The 24,729-nt window shown below is 40.7% G+C and overlaps 1 protein-coding gene across 1 annotated transcript; it reads right to left on the reverse strand.

The window, feature by feature from the left end:
• Nucleotides 1-12,454: 12,454 nt before the first annotated feature.
• On the reverse strand, nucleotides 12,455-23,111 carry LOC131237949 (gamma carbonic anhydrase 1, mitochondrial-like). The gene is made up of 5 exons (XM_058236058.1): nucleotides 22,931-23,111; nucleotides 17,583-17,726; nucleotides 15,936-16,061; nucleotides 15,170-15,321; nucleotides 12,455-13,050 (listed from the first exon to the last, which is right to left on the reverse strand). The coding sequence occupies exons 1-5, from the start codon at nucleotides 23,043-23,045 to the stop codon at nucleotides 12,769-12,771; spliced, it is 819 nt and encodes a 272-aa protein (XP_058092041.1). The 5' UTR covers nucleotides 23,046-23,111; the 3' UTR covers nucleotides 12,455-12,768.
• Nucleotides 23,112-24,729: the final 1,618 nt, after the last annotated feature.

A 24,729-nucleotide genomic window follows, 5' to 3' on the forward strand; every position in this document is an offset into this window, starting at 1 on the left:
AAACAGGTAAACAGAGTAGATATACAACAAATACATCAAGGTAGACCCCACACGGTTGGGGTAACAGCTAATCCGCTCCTCATGTTTACGTGGTATACAGTGCATATACATGTGGTGGATATATCGACCACTACAGATCGATGGACTGGACTGTGCAAGTGTTCAGTGCAGCTGAAAGCACTATAACTTATTTGCTCCGACCGTCCTCAGGGCTGACCAGCGTACACCCTATGCCCTCTTACGCAGAGTTAATAGGGCTCACTACCCTGAGGATAAGTTGAGGAGGTGATTTACTCGGTGAAGTTGAGGAAGAGCTCAATTGAGGGTGGACAGGGCTGATGGGAAGATAGTCCAATCTTCAGCTCGGTTCAACTAACACAGAACTCCCAAGCTCTTTAGAGGCGTTTGCTGCATGGTATTAGATGGAATTAGGTGGGATGGAATTGCATTTGGTACTGTGCCAATTCCACTCAATGTTTAGGAAGAATGGAAAAACTTGGAATTAGATTAGATGGAATTGCATTGGGTCATGTGCTAATTCCACTCAATGTTAGCAAGTTGTGTAGGTCCCACCATGATGTGTGTGCTATATCCACACGTCCACCCATTTTTCAAGATCATTTTAGAGCATGGGCTAAAAATAAAGTAGATCTAAAGCTCAAGTGGACCCCACCATAGAAAGCAACAGGGATTGAATACCTACCATTGAAAATTTCTTTGGGGCCACATAAGTTTTGGATTTGCCTCATTTTTAGGCCCATGCCATAAAATGAGGTTATAAAATAGACAAACGATTTCGATATAATACATGTGTTATTCTCAATAATTTCAAATGATGGCGGGTATTTCAATGCAATGCACCACTATATTACAAATATAGCATGGAATTAAGCTTATCACATGGTAACAAGGGACAATCCCTACCATATGTAATAATTACTTTTTTTTAATCCCATCCAACCTAATCCTTCCCAATACTAGCATGGGATTAGATGGGTTTAAGTGAGATGAAATTACCAAAATGTAATGATTATATTGTGCTAGGGATTGGTCATCCAATCCCATGGCTTAGAGGCCATCGCACTTCATGTTTAGGAAACGGATTGGCTACTCATCTTACCACTACCGGTCGGTGCTCTGTGGGCCCCATCATGATGTATGTGTTTCATCTATGCCGTCCACCCATTCTTCCATGTCATTTTATGGTATGAGCCTAAAAATGAGTTTGATCCAAATCTCAAGTGGACCGCACAGTTGGCCCTAGAAGGTTTTTATGGTATGAGCCCAAAAATTAATTTGATCCAAATCTACATGAGATCTTAAAACCTACTCCCACCAAATTCAATTTAAACCCATGCGCCAAATGCCCCTTTAAAACAATCCTTGATGGACTAAATGTTGAGTTCAACTCGGTTCAGCTTGACTCAGCTCGGTGCTCAGCCCAATTCTAATTGATCAACAAGTTTGACTCGACTTAGTTCAGGCCGGCTTTATTCAGGTTGTCAGGGCTCTAGGGTAATTGTTGATACCTATTACTTATGTAACTATCCATTGCGTAATTTCAAGATAACTGCTCACATTTACCACTCACGCATATCTCGCCCAATAGCTAATTAAGATCATGCCTAAAATTGTGGACCACCTTGTCCTATAAACACTATAAATAAGAGGACCAACTACATAAAAATATATGCAGGATCTCTCACCCTAAATCTTTCAACACAACTAGACCCAAATTCTTAGCCTAACTTTGGCTTTGGAGGGTCCCCGCTTTAAATAGGGTCTCCGTTATTCTTTTCTTAGGTAGGTGCTCAGAGGTCTCAAGAGGGCAGTCCAGATTCTCCCACCGACATATAGTTTGAAAACAATTCAGACTAACTGTCTAAATTATAGATATAAGTTTAGGTGTAACATGAATGGGACTAAGAATGAGCCAGAACTAGCCGGCAGTATCAATATTTAAATAGGCCCGGTATTACCTAACCCCACGTGGGGCTGACAATAGGCTAGTAAGGCCTCAGGCCGCCCACTGTCGGACCTACTCATGAACAAGACCTGCTAGCCTGACCGCATATGATATGCCGGATGCGTGCCAACTACTTAAAGGTCGCACATGGGGCTGACGTGCATGAATACACCCAGTCAACGACCGCGACTTGGCTGCGACCCCAAAACCAGTGATGTAGGTGTGACCCTTACAGTAGGGCCCACCTTGATGCATGCATTGTATATCCACGCCGTCAATCTGTTTTGTCAGGTTATTTAAGGTTGTGGTCCCAAAAATGAAGCAGATATAAATTTTAGGTGGACCACGCTGTAGGAAACAATGATTATCGACCATTAGAAACCTTCTATAAATCTTGGATCAATCTTATATTTGTGTTTTTTATTTTATCCAGGTCTGTTTCACCTTATCAACAGGTCGAATAGTCAATCAAACGTTACTGTCGACTCTAGAAAGTTTTTAATACTGGGCTTTTAATGACCCGGACGGGAACTAAAATATCAGACCTGGCAAAAGCTCAGATGGGCCACACCATGAAAAGGAATTGGAATGGACACCTACTATTGATTGAGTGCAGGCCATTATGGATATGTCATCCAATCTGTTCATCTGACGCGAATTACCAGGACTGAAAACATGTTTTTGTTTTGAAAATTACGTGGCCCCCCGTGAATTTAACATTTTAAGTCTGACTTTATGCTCTTTCATATGGTGAGGTCCACCTGAGTTTTGTACCCCTATGATGTTTTGATAGAGGACAAACAGCCGGTGGGTGGTGCACCTGATAGACAGTGTGGATCTCATCTACATAAAGTTGTTCAGCGAAGCATAGTCAGCCAGCGTTTTCCTTATTGACTTTTACTTTGTCATCTAACAAGTGGCCGCTGGACAGCTATTGGACGGCTCAAAATGAACAATAACCGATGTCTTGTTTTAAAAGACAAATTGGAATTGCAGATTGCTCAACCAATTAATATTGCCTGAGGACCGAAGTATCAAGGGTCATACGCAGAGAGAGTATCAAATTAGGACGCGGGTTGGAGTAGGGCTAGCCCACCTCTCTCTAGCTGGAATAGACAGGGGCTTTGAGGGGACCACCCTGATGTGTGGGTTTTATCCACACTGTCCATCTATTTTTTTCATAACATTTTAGGGTGTAAGCCCAAAAATGAGGCAGATACAAGGCTCAAGTGGAACACACCACAGGAAGCAGCATGGTAATTATACCTACCGTTGAAACCTTCCTAGGGCCCACGTGATGGTTAATTGCCATCCAACCGTTCATAATTTCATATAGACCTGGATGAAGGGAAAACAAAAATATCAACTGGATCGAAAGCTTCTGTGGCTTCTTAATAAATTTCAATGGTAACTGTTTAATCCCCACTATATGGTTCACACGTGTATGAGAAAAATGAACGGTTGGAGAAAATGTATACATTGGCCCATTTTGAGTACCACAGACGTGTGGCCAACCTGAGCAGTGGACTGGCCTGTTTTCTCGATCACAAATAAATTGATGATGAGCTCCACCTGATGTGCAGCCTGGATCTCACTTAGATTTGCATTTTGGTACATTTGGTATTAAGAGAACCCTTAATCTCAAGCAATTCAAATTTCATAATCCTCGTGCGCAACATGCCGGATGTTTTCATGGGGGGCCATCATCTCTATCGTATGATTCGTATCTTGCGGAAATTAGGCAAGTTCTATCATCAAGGATGTCCAAGCCCGAATTGTGCATTTGATTGATTTCTAGCCTATATATATATATATATATATATATATATATATATATATATATATATATATATATATATATATATATATATATTCAGATGGATCATGGACAATTCAACTGGATTATTAACTTCTGATAACTATAAATCTGCATCCTGTTATTATGTTTGTGCAGTCTATCTCTTTAGAATGCTGACAACAAGCTTTACATACTGGCAGATCAACACACAGATATCTTTGGCCTTGGAGGAACTTCACAAAATACAATCACTTCGAAGGTTTCTTGGGCCTATTTGATTTCTAATGATCTATGTTTTTTGTGTGGGCATGGGGGAGCATTTCAAAAACAGATACAAATTTCATGGTGTTTGTGCTTTGTTGGCAGGACTTCGAGCTATTTTGAAAGAAAGAAATAGGTGTTTTAGAAACTTGAACCACTGATGAGGTTAGGTCATGCCGAAAGTCAGAAGATTGGTTATTGAATGGACTTTGAGCTATTTTGAAAGAAAGAAATAGGTGTTTTAGAAACTTGAGCCACTGATGAGGTTAGGTTATTGAATAGACCTTGGATTTTAAAAATGGAAAAGGAGTTATTTATTCTTTCTTCATGTAAATAGTTGGAATGGTTATCGCATTCCCTTTGTATAGTCATTTGCCTTTCAGTGTGTCTTTAAAATATACTTTTGCTACCTTTAAAAAAAAAAAAAAAAAAATTCAAAAATAGATTGTCAATTATAGCATTTGATTTAGTCATTTGAGGATATACTTAAGAGTTTAGATAGAATTAGAGGTCTTTTACTATTTTGCGAAACTTTATTTTGGAAAAATTGTCTGAGAGTCAAGATTAAGAGTCTATGATCTCTTTACTTATTACATATGGTTGTTATTATAAACAACTTTTCATCAATAATACTAATTTTATTTTTAATAATTAAGAGATTTTCTTTTCTTATGAATTCAATGACTATTCTTAAAAAGAAGATAATCCTCACGCGGTGAAAGGATCCTGATTTTTGACACATAATAAGCAACTCACATTCCATGTGAGCAGAGTTGGATGGTGAGATCTGCAAGTGAGAACTTTATTTCTCAACAAACAAACCAAAAGAAATGGGCTGAAGTGTGGGGACTTTAGCTATTGGAGTAGGGCGATTTTCATTTACCCATACCATTTATATCATGGGCCTTGATGTAGGCTAGGGATTAAAAATAAAAGTATGAAATTGAAATATTTTAACCCTCTGATTAGTCAAAGGTTAAGCATACCATCCATATTTTAATGAAAAGGGTAAAATAATGGAAGGGTTGAAAGCTTTGAATATAAGATCTTCATCCATTTTATTTTTGTCATCTAAGTCAAGACCTATTACATAAATAGACAATTAAAATAGGTCCTAGGTCCAACCATTGATTAGGGTGGAAGGGGTTATTGTATGTATGAGAACATAATTTATAGAAAAATTATAATCTCATTTTTTTCATAGTAGAGTTGATTAGCAGCCCCATGATTTTTTCTTTCTTCATTGAGAAGATTTTTTGTGTAAATTGGTGTGTTATTTTCTTACCATTGTCTCCTCAATTCCCCTTGTAAGTACATTTTCTTGTGGTTGTGTAAATTAATTTATAAACTTTTGTTAGCATATTTTATATTTATGAAAAATCGGCCCATTGGGCACGTCAGATTAAGCCTAATGGAATTGCATTACGTTGCATTCATCCGTCGTTTGAAAACCATGGGAAGGAATGAATTAATCTAGTTATTATTTCATCCAGTCCCAATAATAAATACCATAAAGATTTTTGGTTGATTTTGAAATTCATTATATCAATGGGCTCACGTTGATGCATGTTTTTTTATCCTTGTTGTCCATACATAGATTGCTACATATGAGACATTCAAGCTACACATGTGTATAGGTGGCCTGCATCAATTCTGAAATTTGTTCCATTGATTGGAACTCCATAATCTACTAAAACTTGATTTATTTGATACTTTTAATTTATCTTTCAAGAGAAGAGAATTTGATCCTAAATATAGAATTGGACAATGAAAATACTACGATATTTCCAAACATGAAATCATTCCATCTAATGCAATCACGAGGAGAGACTTAGGGCCCGTTTGGCCGGTCGGATTGGAAGGGATTGGATGGTATTGCAAGGGATTGGAAGTCAAATCCCGGGATTGGCTTGGCGTGCCAAACAGAATCGGTGATCTGATCCCAATCCCATGTATCTCAAGACAATCCGCTGACAACACTATCATTACATTTAAATCCCATCAAATCCACCCTGATCCTTCAAATTTGCCTGGGACGTGTTTGGTGTGAGGGATTAGAAGGGATGAGAAGGTTTAATACCGGGATTGGCCGGGCGCGCCAAACAGACTGGATATAGCAATCCAGGGATATACCAATCCCATGGATCTCCAGACAATCCACTGACAACACCATCATTACCTAGAAATCCATGCCATCCACCCTAATGCCATTCAATCTCTTCCAATCCACCCGGCCAAACGGGCCCTTATGGAGATTGCCCAGCTTGTGAACTGTCCACTTTATTTTAACCTTTAGTCCATATCAACTGTCAGGATTCGCCCACTTGGATGATTAATGTTCTTTAACTGGTGATTTCAAACATGGAACTGTAGCAGGAATGATCGGATCCTTTACACGTGTGCAATGTCGACCGAATCATTGGGAACTCAAAAAAAAAAGTTGTAAATTGAATCCTTTCCCCCAACCAAATAAATCATCTTGGGGAATGGAAAACGTACAGTTTATGGTGAGAGAAATTGCTGCGTCCCATGTGACAGAATGCTTAGGCTCATCCATGTCACTCGAGCGTGATCTGGACCATTCATCCAGTCATCCCCACCATGAATGTGAACTATTACTTCTTCCTTTTTTCTTTCTTTCTTTTTTTAGCTTTTCTTTTTCACAAACTCACCACCCTTGTAGGATTTCGCACCTACGTGCACTCGAATCCTTGACCCGGTGCATTCGAATCCTTGACCCGGTGGTGGAACTCTTGTGAGTCTACCACCAAGGCAAGAGAAAATCTTGTGAACTATTACTTAATTGTTTTAGCCGTCCATTTGAAGCCTACCAATCAGACGGCCGATATCAATGGACGATTGCAGCATCCATATGATGGGCCCATAGAATTATTCCGATCACGTTGGCCTCACGTAGGTGGGCCCAATTAGGTGTGTCCCATGGTGTCTTGCAGCAATCACTCTCTTTTTATATTTTAGTGATCTAATGATGTGAAATTACAAAAATGCCTCATTTATTTTTCTATCTCTAGAAAGTGTTGAAGTTGATAATTGTGTGACCTGGATGAATGGGATTCTCCCATTACAGAAAGTGAGACAGTGGTACCGCAACTTGTGGTACGGTAACATCTTTCCCGCCAAATTGTCAATTGCGTAGGAAATCAGGGAAGAGGCTCTACCGTACTACCATATCATTTTAGATTAAAAGATGAGGTAGAGACAAACTCTCGAGTGGACCACACACACCAACCGTTGAAAGCACGTTGGAGCCATTGACGTTTTGGATCCAGCTAATATTCATGTTTTGGTCCACTTGAGCCTTGGATCGTCCTCATTTTTGGGCTCCTGATATAGAATGATATGGAAAAGTGGATGGACGGTGCGGATAAAACCCATACATGAAAATGGCTCCTCAGAGCCCCATCCTATCCCCCAGCTCGTAAAAGGCGGGGTAGTACCAATCCGCGTCCGGAAATGTACCGTGAAAACGACAAACCCCACCTGCGAAAATCACGATTTACTATAACGAGCACCCACAGGCCACAGGCAAAGAGAGAGCGTTCCAGTGGTATCAGTACCACTGTAAGTTACCGTGGTATCAAGGAGATGTGTAGTCCACATGAAGAATGCACAAAATCTAAACCGACCATAGGATGGACCAACGTACCTTACCTTTAGTCCCAAAAAATAATTACCGTACTGGAATCATATGGGCCATAGCACAGGGAACGATGGGAAGGAACGCCACCCATGATTTACGTGGGTGGCCCACTGTGTTATTTATATGTCATCCAGTCCATTCAGACCTTTTAAATAATCTGGATGAAGGGTGAAAAAAACAATCAGTTTGTTTTAAATAAAGGTGGACCCTTCTGCACATCAAAGGTAGACGTCTTCCCCCAAAACTTTCCTTATAGTGTTGCCCACCTGAGTTTTCGATCGGGCTCACTTTCGGCATGGTAGTGTAACACATGGTCCAGGATCTGATGGACAGGTTGGATTTTCTTCATACACTAGTAGGTCCCACGTGTACTACTGGAGCGCACCCCAACCAAAGTACAATAACTTTTGGTACAGTACCATCTTTCCCCGCCAACATACCACTTGTATTGGAATCAGTACCACGAAAAAAATAGGGCCCGCCGTGAATATCACATGGAAAGAAAAAAAAAAAAAAAAAAAAGGGCCGTCCGATCATCAGGTGGGACACACTGTTTAAATCCATGGATAACTGACGGTCTGAGTCGACATACAGTTGTAGCGCACAAAGCGAGCCGATCAGCTCGAATTTCGAGAAAGATGATCTACATGAAGAGGCCCATCTTTTCATGGTCCTGATTTCCTAAACAAGTTGCATATTGGCAGGAAAGAGGTGCAGTACCACAAGTTGTGGTACTATTGCATGCAGGTGATCAGTTCTCTTAGGCTAGCGGGCCATACCTGTATCGAGTCAGACTGTCGGTTTTCCATTAATGCCAAAGGTGTGGCCCACCTTATGAGTGGATTAGCTTTTTTTTCGTTTTAATAGCAAGTGATCTTCGTTTCGATGGTACTGATGTCATGTACAAGTGGTTTTTAGGGACTTTCATTGTTTCAATGTAAAAAGAGAGTAGAAATAAAGTAATGATGGGAGCGCATTAGGTGCGGCCCGGGCTCACCCAAGACGATGAGGCACTTAACATGGGGCCCACCTTGATGTATACATACCATATCCACGACGTCCATCCATTTTTCCAGATCAGTTTAGGGCATGAGCCCAAAAATGAGGAGATCCAAATCTCAGGTGGACCATACTATAGGAAATAGTTGTAATGAACGCTCTACCATTAAAACTTCTTAGAGCCCACAATGATGTTTCCGTAATGTTTATTTGCCATCCAACCTGTTGATAAGGTCACATATAACTGGATCAAGGGACATAAAAAAATTTCAGCTTGATTCAAAACTTCTGTTACCCATTAATAGTCAATCACCACTTTTTCCTATGGTATGGTCTATCTGACAATTGGATCTCTTTCATTTTTGGGTGAATGCTCTAAAATGATCTGTTAAAACGGATGGACGGCGTAGATATAGAAAACATACATCAAGGTGGGCCTTACTGTAAGCACTATACCGTCTTGGGTGAGGCTGGGGTCGCACCTAATCCGCTCCCGTAGTGAAGATGATAGACTGAGAGAGGTATCGAGGAAAGAAAGGCTGGTATTGATTGATCCTTTGAGGGCTTTTGATTGTGGGGCCCCTTCTTTCCCCACTCACCGAAAGTGCTCAGCATTTTTCTTTTGGCTTTTGGTGATCCCGAACGCCCCACGAAAGGACACTCCTCTACGAAAACACCTGTTTTACACAGCGCGTAAAACATTCCAAGCTCTGTGGGGTCCACCATGTTGCATATGTAAAATCCACTCCATCTACTACGTTCTATCATCATTTATGTGAACAAATGAAAAGATAATAATTCAGATCCAAAATTCAAGTGGGCCACACAACATCGAATAATGGGGATGAAAACTGCGACAACATGTTTGTGTGTGGGGCCCAGATGGTGTTAATCTGACATCAAGCTTGTTAATCAGGTGTAAATCAAAATGATGACTTAAATATACAAAAAATAAGCCTGATCCAAAACCCAGTCAGGCCACGACAAGTGAACTTAGAGATTTTAGGAGAAATTTACATTGTTCCCATCAGTGTAGCTTATTAGAGAATTTCATCAATCTGATATTTTTTATTGACAGTTAAAATGAGGGTTTCAGGCTGATTTACGGAGTGGATTTAGATATAAAACACGGTGGACCCAAATGAGCTTTGGGTGTCTTAGGCACTGCGTAGAAAAGATGTAGCATAGGATTCTGGTCCCCAAAACACGATCTGCAAAAGCTAATCCAGACAGTAGCTTTTGACGATACGTCGACAGCAATATCTAGCCATGTTGGTACGGAGGACTGATCCTTGACCAGGGTCTTTGCAAACTGTGCATGGGTTTCAGTTACGTAGGGGATGCGCTTTAGTAATCCGAACCGTTGGTTGGTTGATCATCACCGTGGATGATCTACCACCCAAATATTCACGAGATAGGAAAATCCTAACCTTTCAACTCGTGGCCTATGAAATACGCGCACGAGAAGAAAAAAAAAAAGGGCTCAAGATTGATGGCCAGGATCTTCAAATTTAGGAGAGTTTTCAGGAATGGCCCATCTACCACTGAGATAGAACAGACCGTAGTCCGGATTATTAAACCATGGGGCCCACTCGAAAACCCGACCATACGGCGCAAAGCGTCTTACTCGTTTTATTTTTTCTTTTTTTTGGTACGACTGAGGGGTTTGTTAATCGCGGCCACTCGTGGTGTATGGCAGACACATGATTGGAAGTAGAGCCTATCAGTCTAGTTAGCGCTTTATGCATTAGTTAGATAAAATAATAATAAGTGGCTAGAAAATAAAGGCAGGTGCTCAGGGGAATCCGTGCTGAGAACGATTGAGTAAGTATTTGTGGCATATGCGCGATTGGCATCTCGCACGTGTCGCTCATCAGATGGGCCCACCCATGAACATGATCTGGTCAAAAAATCAGGTCAATCCATTCATGGGGTGTGATGCAGCGTATGAGAAAGGTGAGTGGATTAGGTGAGACCCCGACCTCACCCAAGACGGTGCTGCCCTTACCCTGAGGCCCACCTTGATGTATCTATTCTGTATCCATGCCGTCCATCAGTTTTTACAGATCATTTTAGGTCATGATTCCAAAAATGATGAAGATCCAAATATAAGGTGGACCATACCTTAGGAAACAGTGGTAATTGAATACCCTACCATTAAAAACTTCTTAGGGTGCGCCTTTATGTTTTAGTAGTGTTTATTTGCCATCCAATCTGTTAATAAGGTCACAAAATCCTAGACGAAGGGTAAAAACAAATGTCAGCTTGCTTTAAAACTTTTGTAGCCCATTAAGGGTCAATAACCACTATCTCCTATGGTATAGTCCACCTGATAATTGGATCTGCTTCATTTTTTGGATCATGTACTAAAATGATCTGGTAAAAAAGGATGGACGGTATGGATACAGGATAGATACATCAAGGTGGGCCCCACGGCACCTGATTCGCTCCCATGAGAAAGATGTACAGAGAGAGATGAACCTGCAGGGAACCTACCAAAACCTGCGGTTCGGTGCAATCTTTCCCGCCAACATGCCCACGCGCGCGGATTGGGTACTAAGTACTAACCCACAGGGACCTAGCTAGAGACGGACGGTCCTATTAGCAGATCTATGAGGCCCACCATGATGTATATGTTTTATCCATGCTATCCATCCATTTTGACAGATCATTTTATGGCATCAGCCCAAAAAGGAAGCGGATTGAATGCTCAAGTGGACCACACCACAGGAAGTGGTGGGGATTGAAAGCTTACCGCTGAAAATTTCTCAGGGGCCACACATGTTGTGGATCAAGCTGATATTTATGTTTTCCCTTGACCTTATTAACAGGTTGGATGACGAATAAACATCACGGTGGACCCCTACGAAGTTTTCAACGGTAGAAATTCAATCCCCACTGCTTCCTATGGCATGACCCACTTGAGCTTTCAATCTGCCTCATTTCTGGGGCTCATGTCCTAAAATGATCCGTCAAAAATGGACGAACAACGTGGATAAAACATATACATCACGGTGGACCCCACAGATCCCCTGACAGGAACGTCCGTCTCTAGCTAGGTCCTGGTGGGGGTAGTACCCAATCCGCGCCCCATGCCCACCGTCGGCATCACCTGACACAAATATTAACAGTCAGATTCATCAGGTAGCCCACCTAATGAAGGCAGATGATGGCCTGATTTTGGAGGAGAAGATCATGTGGGTGACCTAACGTTTTTCGTGCAATCAACATGTTATCCATTCAACATTTTGTGCCCTTCGCATGTCACATTTGCTATACATACTAAGTTGTGCATGTGATACACATGTTATATGTACATGACTTGGGTGTATTTCACTTTACATATTCGAGCATTTTATCGTACATTTTCAAGTACCGGATACATGCTATATGTGCTTAGTTTTCAATGTATATTTGTGCTAAATGATCCTTGTTGTAAGTACTTAAGAGGCAACATATGAATACTAATATACAGAGAGCTTGAACGAGCTTGACTGACACAGGCTGCCCTGTACTGAACTTTTGCGCCACACATCCGGACCTAAGAGTGACAATGGGCCAGATTCGCTGGAGATTGAGCCCACCTCGATCATTTATTGGACAGACAAGAAGGGGCCTAGACCTAGGCTTGAGCCAGGCCTCAAAAAAAAAAAAAAAAAACAAACTTGCCACACCCTCGACCCAAGCCCAAGCAATGAAATCAGAAGTCCACAACATGTTCTAGTTCAAAATTCATCAGAACACATTGAATATTTTAGTAACTGTGAGATGAAGAAACCCATTTTCACCATTTGGTTCGACGAATGATTCAGTCGTGCACATAATAAGCAGATCATATACAGTGGGTCATCGTCAAAGTCCCTATAACAATGTTGCTTCATTTTCTCTAGAAAGAAGACAAATGAGTTTCGGATAAACCTGAAATAGGAAAAAACGAGACCCAGATTCGGAGAAGTACACATGATCAATCCTAGAACATGGGCCGAAGCCAAAAATTATTGCGACATCCGTTTATAAAAACAAAATCCCACCACCCCGATCTGATAAAAGAAAGAGAATTTTCTTTCTTTCAACTTAGGTAATTCATTGAGAAGCCTTGGGCGACTTCTCTGGAAGGACATTATCAGGAAGGATCAGCTGTGGTGGCACTTCACGGACGACACCCAACATAGAGTCGTACTCCTCATCCCGGCGAGCAAATTTCTTGCGCAGCAACTTTTCAAGCTCGATCTCATCAAAGGTTTTTGCATTCTCAGCTGCATGCACCTGAGCTAAGTTGGTGTAGTTTGTGGCTGACTGAGAGATGAAAGCTCTCTCTTCTTCAGTGAGCTTCCTCAGGAACTTTGCTGGATTACCTCCCCATACCTGTTATACAATGGTATTGGGATGCATTAGTGATCCTAAAGCTAATTGGATAAAAAACAGTAAATCCAAAGGAATTTTAGGGGCTGTTTGGATGCAAGCATAATTTGAGTCGGGACTAGTTGTGAAGGCCCAGGCTATCCAAGTTACATGGTATTGGAATCAGGACTAGTTCCGTTCATTGTTTGTCAAACACTCTAGAAGGACCGAATAAGGATGCACAGTCAGTGCACATTGACATGTGCCACATGCTGCACACTTGGAAGTTCAATGGTGGCACATGTGCAGCTCTGGGGTGCTTGAACTTGAACAGACACATGTGGCACATTTGACACACGCTTCGGAACACTGTTTCCCATGTGCACCGAACTAGGACAAATAATTTCACCTTTTCTGCAAAGACGAGCAATTCCTGCTAACAATCGTATATTAGGGACACATTGCCCTTATTTTTCAGCTGACCCCAATTAGTTGGGAAAAGGCTTGATGATGATTGTCCTTATTTTCCTAGGTTCCTGTGCATAAATGGGTTTCACAAACCATGGACAATCTCTATCGCAACACAGCTTGTCCTGACACAACTTTGCTTGAATCTAAGCCCCCTAGAAGATCACAGGTCAGTGTCAGACCATGGTAAGCCCATTAAGCTGCACATCTGTACAGTCAATACAACAATATTGAAAGATGCATTCAAAGTTTTTAGTTCACAAAAGCATAAAACAGAGATTAAATAGACCTTGAAACTATATAATAGTAACCAAAAACAACTATATAAACATATAGATGAGCTTCTTTCTTTTTTCTTTTGCAGTAGTTGTGATGATGTGCACCTTTCGATATTTGCCAGCATGTCGGACATGGAAACCTTCTAGAATATGATAGATAGAACTATGGTTTAAACAAAAAATGAGTTATTTTAATCATGATGCAAATGTGAAATTATTACAATTAGAATACCCAACGTTTCTATTCTGCCAGTGTACTCCAAGACCCTAATTGTATAGTAATCCTTGGATTCAAGTATGTCAGCTTGATTTGTATAAGCAGCAAATGTGGACGGGAGCAAAAAACAGTATTTTTTTTATTTTTATTTTTTTAAAAAAAAAGGAAAACCTATTGTAACCTGAGGTGCCATTGATCGTGAGATTCCAAAGCATGGGCAGCACCTTAAGGAGATTTGTGAAACTGTAGCTTTGCTTCAAATAAAAAATAAAAACCAAAGACATTGGATTGGAAATGGGGGCCCTTAAATGATGCATCAAACTGGTACAAGCTGTTCTAAACATTTCAATAAGGTGACCGGAGACTCGTTAATTCATTCTCATTTCCATTTTCCCAAACGTTCAAATGGAAATTTTCATTTTTACTGAGAATTCCAGTTTCAAATATGGTAGGTGAAACCAACACCAAATTGCTGGGACAAGGCTATTATGATGATGGTGGTGGTGGTGATGACAACAATGACAGTAGTCACATTCAGCAATGACCAACGAACTAGGTGTTCCTGCTGACCCCTATGGGGTTCAGAATGAAATTCAGGATATTTAATAATAACCAAGCCATGTATTGACATTCCAATTTAAAAGATACTGTTGTGTTGGGAATGCATTTCATACACAAGCAACAGACTTACTTTGAAAAAACTGCAATCTCTGTTTTTGCTAGTTCTCAGCTATCAAGGATTATATCTTTGACAATTTATAATCCTAGCATACTCATCTAGATTCATATTTCCTATATTTGCAGAAACCAATATCTAACCAACCTATTCAGGGTACGATTGTTTCCCCAAACATCATCAAATTTCATGATTAATCAGTCTATCTTGGTGGAAAATATCATGAAACCTTATTATGTTGATGCAACCAAACACACCCTTAGCTATAATGAAAGGTCTGAATTGGTTTTCACCAGGAATGCAGTGTTTGGCAATTCATGTAAAACAGTAAAAGTAACACAGTTCTCAACATTTTGGATCAATTCAGATTTCAGATGCCATCAGGATGATTTACAAGGATTTGAAGAGAACATATTGTTGAACAAACCCCCGCAACAAACGTGTTGTCAAACATTACCCTCAAAAAATAATATCACAAGGCAATAGAAGAGTTCGCTAACAAACCTCCCCACATGGAATCCTGGTATTCTGCCTCACGAGGGCTCCAGCAGCAACCATCCCATGTTTCTCCACAACAACTCCATCAAGCAGGGTTGCACCCATACCGACAAAAGCCTCATCCTCGACCGTGCACCCGTGTAAAACAGAACTATGACCTGCCCAGATCAAGGAATAAATCATTATACAAGATCTTCTAAGAAGCCAAGTGAAACAACTAGAGCTATTGCAATTCGGAAGACAATGTCCCCAACACAAGGTTCTTTGCCTTCTGGGGGCATATTGGCTTGGCGCAAAACTGATGAGACACAAGCTGTATTGCCAAAATTAAAGAAAATTGAAAAAAAGAAAAAGAAAAGGAGAATGGGCCTTTATATTTGTATCCAACTGCAACCAATATGGGGGGGCGTGTTGGTGTCACTACGCATATGGCCAGTGATTTTTGGATCAAACCGTTTAACTCCCATTTGGGGTACCGACATCAACACAGATACAATATGCCTGAATCAGCCGATAGGATACAGATACAATACGCTCGTGCTGTCTGATACAATATGGATATCTGTAATGATGCTCCAAACACATTATATGGAGAACTGATCCATGGGTCATGAGAAGAAATTGATTGAGAATGAGCATTGTTATTAATAAACCCCACAGGCGTATGATCATTAACTCTTCGTGCACCCAAGAGAAACAAACATGAAGAGACCTAAAAGTCGTGACATGATTCATGAATCATTTCTAGTGAAATCAACAGCATGACTCTTACCTACAGTAACATTGTCTCCAATAATTGTTGGTAAGACCTTCCCACTTAGATTGGATTTTGCCACATGTACAAGGGAGTTGTCCTGTATATTAGTTCCAGATCCAACGCTGATGCTATTCACATCACCTGTACAAGTTATAAGAATGTCCAACAAGAAATTAGCTTCATATTATATACAAATACTGGCAGTTTTTTTTTTTTTTTTTTTTTTAAAAAAAATAAAAATTATAAACAGTTTGGATGCAGATGAAATAATTAGAAGCAGTGCTCAGAGCTTTAGTTGTATCAAGTGTGACTCAAAGGGGATCAGGAACACATTCAGGTGCAGGAGTGTTTCAAGCAGCTATCCTCAAAATAATAAAAATAATAAAAATAATCTTGAAAAGTAAATCTGCCAGGATTGAACCCTGGATCACTCACACACTACACTCTCTACCAGCTCATCTAACAAGCTGGAGAAAGCCAAATGGGAGCATAATTTTGAAGCAGAAGCAAGACCTTTCAAGGTTCCTGCAACAAAGGTTTGAAGTATCATGTTTGGGTATCCTTCACTTTGTGATGCTTAACAATATGTAATTTGATACATCCTCCTTGATATGCCCATTATTTCTCTTCTTCCAATTTGAAAAGTGGTCTTTAACTATATGTAATTTGATGCATCCTCCTTGATGTGTCCATTATGCATCTTTTTTCCAATTTGTATGTGTATGTACATGCCTGGAGAGTGAGTGTGCATGGGTAGCACCTTGATGTGTCCATTTATCATTTTCCAATTTGTAAATGCCTGGATGAATGTGTGCATGTGTGTGCATACATGGGTGGTCCGTCCATGCATGTTTCATGTTTGGTGTTTGAGTGTGGATGGGTGTCAAACATCAAAAAACACTGAAGAAACACAACAAACATCAAAAAACACTGAAGAAACACAACACGCAGCCCTAGAAATACCTGACGAACCAAATCTATATATGTATCTATAAATTAAGCAAGCTTTCTCTCAAAAATAGTAGCTCCACTAGTTAAGCACTTTTCTCTCAAAAAGCTATGAAGCATGACAACAAAAACTAAATAATTTATAGAGAATAAACAACAATGAGATTTATTAATGTTTCAACTTTAAACCACATAGAATGAAGATAGCTGCTAAGCATGTCCAGGCCATGGACCAAGCTTTCTTAAACCAAAATCACATGAACAATTGACCAAGCTGAAACATTACATATTCTGACATCAATGGATCACTTTGCTCGTCTTTGCAAACCAAAGAGGGTAAGGTGAAGATATAGGTTGTGTGATGTGCCATATGGAAGAAGTACAGAATGCAGATCCATGCACACAAGCACCTTGTCAAGTGCAAAAGGTGCAAACATTCCATGCACTACCTCTACTCAAAGTTAATACCTCGAAAGTTAACATCTCATCTACCAATCATTCTTTGTAGAACCTAAAGGAAATCTAGTCAAATCAAGTTGAGTTCCAAAAAAATGAAAGGTCCATTGGTTAAAAGTTAGAGACTGCATCTGAAGGAGATCTTTCAAAAGAATTTGAAGAAACATCAGTGATTCAGGTATATTGATCCATATGTGGAGTGGACAAACATTTACTTAAAGAAAGCAACGACTGCTGGCTGAATAGAATGAAACATACCTCTCAAAACACATCCATACCAAATTGAGGATCCGCGTCCCACCTGAACATCTCCAATGACAGATGCACTAGGAGCCACAAAAGCATCCTTATCAACAACAGGTGCTTTGTCAAATATGTTCATGAGTGTCCGATGCCTTGACACTGAAATAATACAAATATGAGCACTAGCTGGACAGTGATAGACATGGATCTCAAAACTGGAAGTGTATTACACAGTATACAGACATGTATGCATGCAATACTGAAGGATAGTAATTGTGTGAATACATATGAGCCATGACTACTATAAAAAGACATTAAATCAGTATGCTTCAATTTTAGAAAATAGGCAAAATTATATAGCAGAGAGAGAACAAAATGCACCTAATCGTGTGTGTGCGTAGGGAACTGAAAGAAGATGAGATGCATGACACATATAGAGTCATATAGAGTCACCTCAAAATGAATTTTGGCTGGAACCATTGGATCTAAAATCCTTAATGCAAACTAGAAGGAAAAGAAGACATGGAAGCAGACAATAGTTTATCAATATCAGCCAAACCTCGAGTCAATAAAGAGGCAAAGGAAAAAAGGCATCTTCACAGTTCAGATTGAAAATACGATCACTGTCAGAAACATGTTTGAAATCCAAGAGAATGTTGGATGTCTTCCACCAAGCACATCAGTCACTTTTTCTTTTCTCAAAAAGGTACAGCCGAAGCCCAAGTTGAAATGAAGCTAGTGACCACAGGGTTCTGGTGAAGGTAGATAGAACTACAAGTTCTAGTGTCTCTAATACTTAGCACTGAAGAGTCAAATGTTGCCAAGGAACTAACTTGGGAGTGCCCTGAATCGTGATAGCATGTAAAAGAACGACTTTTGAATGGCAATCTGAGCAGTGTAGATGGCCAGATTCGAGCTCCAAACCCTTTAGATTTGAGCTTCTATGGTTGGAAGTAGAGGGTTTTGCTGACCTAGTCAGGTCATGGTGGGACTCATTTCTCCGTGCAAGGTTTTGCAAAGTTTGTTTTGTGCGAAAAGCTGAAGCTTCTTAAAGGGAGGATTTTGAAATGGAAGAAAGAGGTGATGGGGAAGCGGCAGGCTGAAACTGATTCCATATTAACCAACATTCAAGACCTTGATATAAAAGCTGAGGGAAAATATCAGAGGAGGGGGAGTCTTTGAGAATCAAGTTGGCAATAGATTATGCAAGTCGTCTAAAAGAGGAGGAGATCAAGTGGAGATAAAGATCTCGTGCTACTTGGCTTAAAGAGGTGTATAAAAACACCAAGTTCTTCAACAACATTGCTACTGCGATGGCTAGAAACAACAGGATGGGAAGCTTAATGGTAGAGGGAGAGAGGACCGAAGAAAAGGATAAAATTTGCGGAGGTGGTGACTTTTTACGATACTCCTCCGAAAAAAGGAAGAATGGAAGCAACCTACTCTAGATAATCTCCCTTTATCGGTTGAGGATTGATCCCTGCTTAAGTGACCATTTTCAGAGGAAGAAGTGAAAGAAGCCGTCTTCTCTTTAGGAAGAGATAAAGCCCTGGGTCTCAATGGCTTTCCACTTGCTTTCTTTCAAGTCTTTTGGGAGAATTAATGAAATTTGTGAATGAATTCTTGCTAGAGGTCGTCTTTCCACGGAATTGGGGATCTCCTTTATTGCTTTTATTCCAAAAATCTCGACAGAAGACAATCCTAAGGACTTTAGACTGAGTAGTTTGATCGGGGGGCCTTACAAAATATTGGCCAAAGTTCTGGCATCAAAATTTAGAAGTGTCATAAGCAGAGTAGTCTCTTGCAATCAAGGCACCTTCATCGAGGGGAGGTAGATTCTAGATTGTGCCCTTATAGCGCATGAATGCATTGACTCTAGACATAAGGCTGATCTTAAAGGAGTGGTTTGGAAGCTAGATATTGAGAAAGCCTATGATCATGTGGATTAAGGATTTTTGGACAATATGCTCAGCAAATTAGGATGTGGGGTTAAGTGGCAACATTGGATTAAGGAATGCATTGGTTTGGCTAAGTTTTCTGTTATAGTTAATGGCTCCCCTAAGGGCTTCTTCAAAAGTCCAAAAAGCATCAGGCAAGGCGATTTGCTCTCTCCATTCCTATTTGTTGTTGTTGGTGACACTTTGAGCAGAATGCTTTCCAAAGGACAGGAAGTGGGTCTCTTTCGAGGCTTCATGGTCTCTCGATCGGCTCCTCGCTTCAGGTCAAAAAGAGAACTTGACAAAGTGCGAATTGCTAGGCATTCACATGGAGATTGAGGAGGTCAGTTACTTAGTGGATCTTTTGCGTTGCAAGGCGGCTTCTTTTCCATCCTCCTACCTGGGTCTTCCATTGTGTATTGGCAAGTCAGACAAGCATCTATAGGACAGAGTCATGGAAAGATTCGAGAAGGTTTTGACAGGATGGAAGGGGTGTTTTTTGTTGCTTGGTGGATGCATTACCCTTATAAAGGCGGCTTTGTCTAACTTGCACCTCTATGTCGCTTTAGATGCCCGAGAGTGCTCTTCGATCATCTTGAGAAGCTTAGACATGATTTCCTATGGGTTGATTCAGAGGAGGAGAAGAAAATTCATTTGTTGGATTGAGGCGAGGTTTGTAAACCCTATGACGAAGGTGGGGTTAACACCGTAGCCTATATCTAATGAACCTTGCACCCTTAGGCAACTAGTGATGGTGCTTTGGGGAGGAGAGGGAGGCTATTCGGAGACAACTGATCGAAAGCAAATATGGTTTCTTCGTAGGATGATGGTGGACAAAGGAATCTTCTAATTACAAAGAGTTAGCAGTTTGGAAAGGCATCTCCAACGTAAAGGCTAAAGTTAAGGAAGGTATGACTTTCTCTTTGGGTAACGGGGAAAGAATTAATTTTCGAGAAGATGTGTGGAGGGGCAACTTGCCTCTTCACATCAGATTCCCCTCGAATTGCTAGCCTAGCTCTAGATCGCTGCATCTCAGTGAAAAACTGCTATGACACGCATGGAGAGTCAATCATTTGGACCCTGCCTTGTCATTGTAATCTCCGTGATGACGAGATAGAAGAGTTTTATGCCCTCTTGGAGTTTTTGCACCCTTGCATCCCATTGGGTGACAATGATGATACTCAGGTCCAGAAAATGATAAGACTGGAAGGTTTTTTGTATATCTTTCTATCACATACTCCATATCAGTGGTGAGAAGAATGGAGTAATGACTCATGTGTGGCATTATGGTGGCATTATGGCACTCCCCCCAAGGTTTGGGGCTTTTGCTTGGCTTGTCAGAAGAAAGAGAATTTTGACAATCGACAACCTTCAAAAACGATCAAGGATACTCTTGTTTGGAGAATGGATAAATCTGGCCTATTCTTAGTTGGATCTTTCTTCGCTTAGATCTTTAGCGCTTCACTCCTCATCATTTCACAACTGCAGTTTGGTCATATGGAGCACCCGCTAAGGTAGGGGTAGTTGCTTTTGCCTGACTAGCTGGAAGAAACAGAATTTTGACGGTGGATAATTTATGCAAGCGTAGTTTGGTTCTCCCCGACATCTGCCTCTTTTGCTTCAAAGATGTAGAATCAGTTAACCATCTTTTCACCCACTGTGACCTGGAGAGGGAGGTTTGGATTAGCAGCTTGCATCAGTTTAGAGTTCAGTGGGTAATGCCCTTATCCCTGGACATTCTCTAAAAAGCGTGGCACTCAGTTGCTCCAGGCAAATTGACCTCTTTTACATGGAGGATTGCTTTCCTTGCGATTATCTGGATCCTCTAGCTTGAAAGCAATGGTTGTTGTTTCAGGAATAGAAAAAATTCCAGTCTTTGGGTGATTAATAGGGTCAACAATTGTATAAGGGAGTGAGCTCCTCAGGGTTGGGTTGCCTTGTATAGTATTTTTTCCTTTTTATTTTTCTTTTCCTTTGTTGTCTTTCCTTATTTTTGCCCTTGTGGCCTCAATAAAATCAGTATCTTTCAAATAAAAAGTAAAAATAAATAAATCTTCGCTACTTAATCGCATCGGATTAGTAGAATTCAAAAGGTAGATTTGGAAAGGAAAACATAAAATTGTGGAAATCCATGAAATAGAAATCAGTGGAAAAGAATCCAACTAAACCAATTTGTTCTAGCATACGTGATTTCCATGGAAATGTGAGTGGTTAATGGTCAAAAACAGAGAATCGTCTCTCAAGAAACGTGGAAATGGGGATTATCATATTTTTGTTGGGAAATGGAAATTGCCGTTATTCAAGAAAAACTGTGGAAAAGGAAATTCATTTCTGCAGCTGAGTTTATGTTCACAAACAGCAGAAAACATCACATCTGCAGAAAGCAATTTCTTTTCCATGGTACAAAATAGGATTCCACCAATCCAAACAGGCCCCCAGGAAGAGTTTGGGAACGTTAAATACTTGGTCAATTTCAAAAGTTACGGGAGATAGCTCTCGCCCTTTGACCATTTAACTTTCAAGTTTCAACATTTCCATGAAAAACCAAACCAGCCAACAGAATTATTGTTGGAATCCACAGTTCTCTATTTCTTAAGTTCCATATTGGCATTCCATGGATTCTCTCTATCCTAAACCACAATCAATGATATTGAAATGTATCACTATAAATTCATATTGTGGTATTGATAGGCTCAAAAGATATTTAAACCTTGTTGTATATGCACATCGGCATCACATTCCAAATAACTGGGATATCATCTCAATGCTGCTTTCTACAGGAATTGGAGTATTTTCTTTATCTATAAAGCGATCATTCCTCAATTGAGACCAATGTACAAGAAGATCATTTTTCTTATACATGCAAGCAGGGGAATGATAGGGTGCTGGCATTCCATCGCAACAATTCCATGACTATACACACATCATGTACCTCATTACTGAACGGCCCAAACAGTGAGGCCCGCTCCAGATCAAATTCAACCCAAAAGATCACACTAAAAGTCTGATCCTAACCAGAGGATTCGTGGGCATTGAATGCGCAGTAATAACAAAAGGCCATCAATGACTCCAAATTCAACAAACGGATGTCTATCAATCAGAGGTCAGGATCGTCCAACCATTCTGGTTTCGCGGATATAACCAAACTAGAGAGGGTCCCACTATTTGGACGGTTCATATTCAACGTAAATGGCAGTTGTACAGTAAGGCAGCAGACACAAGTCAGTAAAACCCTAAAGCGTTATAGCTCGAGCTCGGAAATGATCGAAAGGGAGAATTTATGTCGCACCGCGAATCGTCATCAGAATCAGTGAGATTCAGTTGCATTCGACTTCTAGAAAGAATCTTGGATCATGAATATTTAAAAAGAAGATGGATGAGATTGAAATCTAAGGGTTAGAAAGAGGAGAAGGAAGCGCTCCGTACATTGCTCTTGGAAGTAGTAGTTGCCTTGGAGGCGGCAGCCGAGGCGATCAAGGGCTTGCCCGGTCTCCCGAATCCAGAATCCAACGGTGTAGATCGCTTTTCCCAGCGTCCCCATCTTTCCTGTCCCCAGAGGCGTCTTTCGGTCCTTCTGCAAGTCAGAGAGAGAGAGAAAGAGAGAGAGGATCCCAAAGGCAGGGGTGGAAAATGGGGTTTTGTGGAAGAAATTACTAAAACAACCCTGATAGTTTAACAAATTAACGGATGCGCCTAGCCTTGTGGAGAACTCCTCGTTAGTGCTTTGAAAGGGAAGCAGATTGCCAGTGACCCCGACCGAGATATTCCTGTCCCCGGGGCTCTATGGGACCAGAGAGATGTCCGTGACAAATCCACTCCGTCCATCTGTTTTTCAAGAAAATAGAACAGGAATCTAAAAATAAGGCAGATCAGAGACTCATGTGGGCCATACCACACGAAACGGTGGGTATTGAACGCCTGGGGTGCCAGAAGTTTTGTATCAGGACGATATTTGTGCATGCAGTTTTATCTGGGCGTTAATAACCCTATGAACAGTCTGGATGGCATATAAACATCATGGTCAGCTCCAGGAAGGTTTCAACGGATTTCCGTCCGCCACTGTTTAGTTTGGTGTGGCCCACCTGAGTTTTGGATCTTTCTGATTTTTAGATTTCTGTCCTATCGTGGTCTTTCAAAGCAGATGGACAGAATGGATTTTTCATGGATATATCTATGGACCCCACGCTGCCCAGGCGCAGGTGTATCTCCGTGCCCCCGAGGTCACGGGCAATTCGCTCCCCCTTTGAAAGTGCACTTCTTCACAGTAGCGGTGTCAATGGGCCGGGGTTCGGGCCTGAAAATCAGAATTTTGAATAGGGCCAGCTCGAAACAGTTTAAAATCTGGCCCGAGATCTACCCAGGCTGGCCCATTGACAGCGCTACAAACACGTGGATGCAAATAAGCGCATGCAAGATCGAAATTGCTCATGCATGCTTCGAGCCCAAGTTGGGTGAGACACTGGAACTAGCTATGTGGGTTAAACCCTGACCGTAGGAGCCCACCTCGATCTATTCATTATATAACCATAAAGTTCTTCTGTTTTTCCAGCTTATTGTAAGCCATGGTCTAAAAAATGAAACAGATAAAAATTTAAGGTGGACCACACCACAGGAAACAGTGGTTAATGACCATTGAAAACCTTTTGTGGGCCACGAAAGTTTTAGATCAACCTAATGTTTGTTTTTTTTTTTTTTTTTTTTTTTTTTCATCCAGATCTATATGACCTTATCAATAGATTGGATGGTCAATGATGAACATAACATGAAGGGTCTACCATGGGCCACATACAATGGTACTCAAACCCATGACCTCATGTTGTAATATTAAGAATCTACCACTGAGGCATGAGTAAGGACCCATGGGTCACACACAACATAATTTGAAGTATGATCAGTTTCTGTTAACATTTCGCTTATTTCACACTGGTTGTTCCACCTGATGATCACATACACCTCATCTTTCTAGTCCTATGGACATCAGATATATGCTTTAGGCCATGGTCCAAAAATCAATGTTTCAACAATCCTGCCTTTGCTTGGGGACATGCATTTGAAGACTAAATCACGAAAAAAAAAATGGGTACATATTCTCTCTGGTCTATAACAAGGGTTGTACTTGCAATAATCCAAACTAGAGGAGAAGTATGTATAATTGTCAAGATTTAAAGGGGAGGTTAAATAGCCTTATTTTCCTTAAAATACCTAAGCGTTCAACGGTAGATAGA

This window comes from Magnolia sinica, chromosome 2, assembly GCF_029962835.1.
Source record: "Magnolia sinica isolate HGM2019 chromosome 2, MsV1, whole genome shotgun sequence".
Taxonomy (NCBI): Eukaryota; Viridiplantae; Streptophyta; class Magnoliopsida; order Magnoliales; family Magnoliaceae; genus Magnolia; species Magnolia sinica.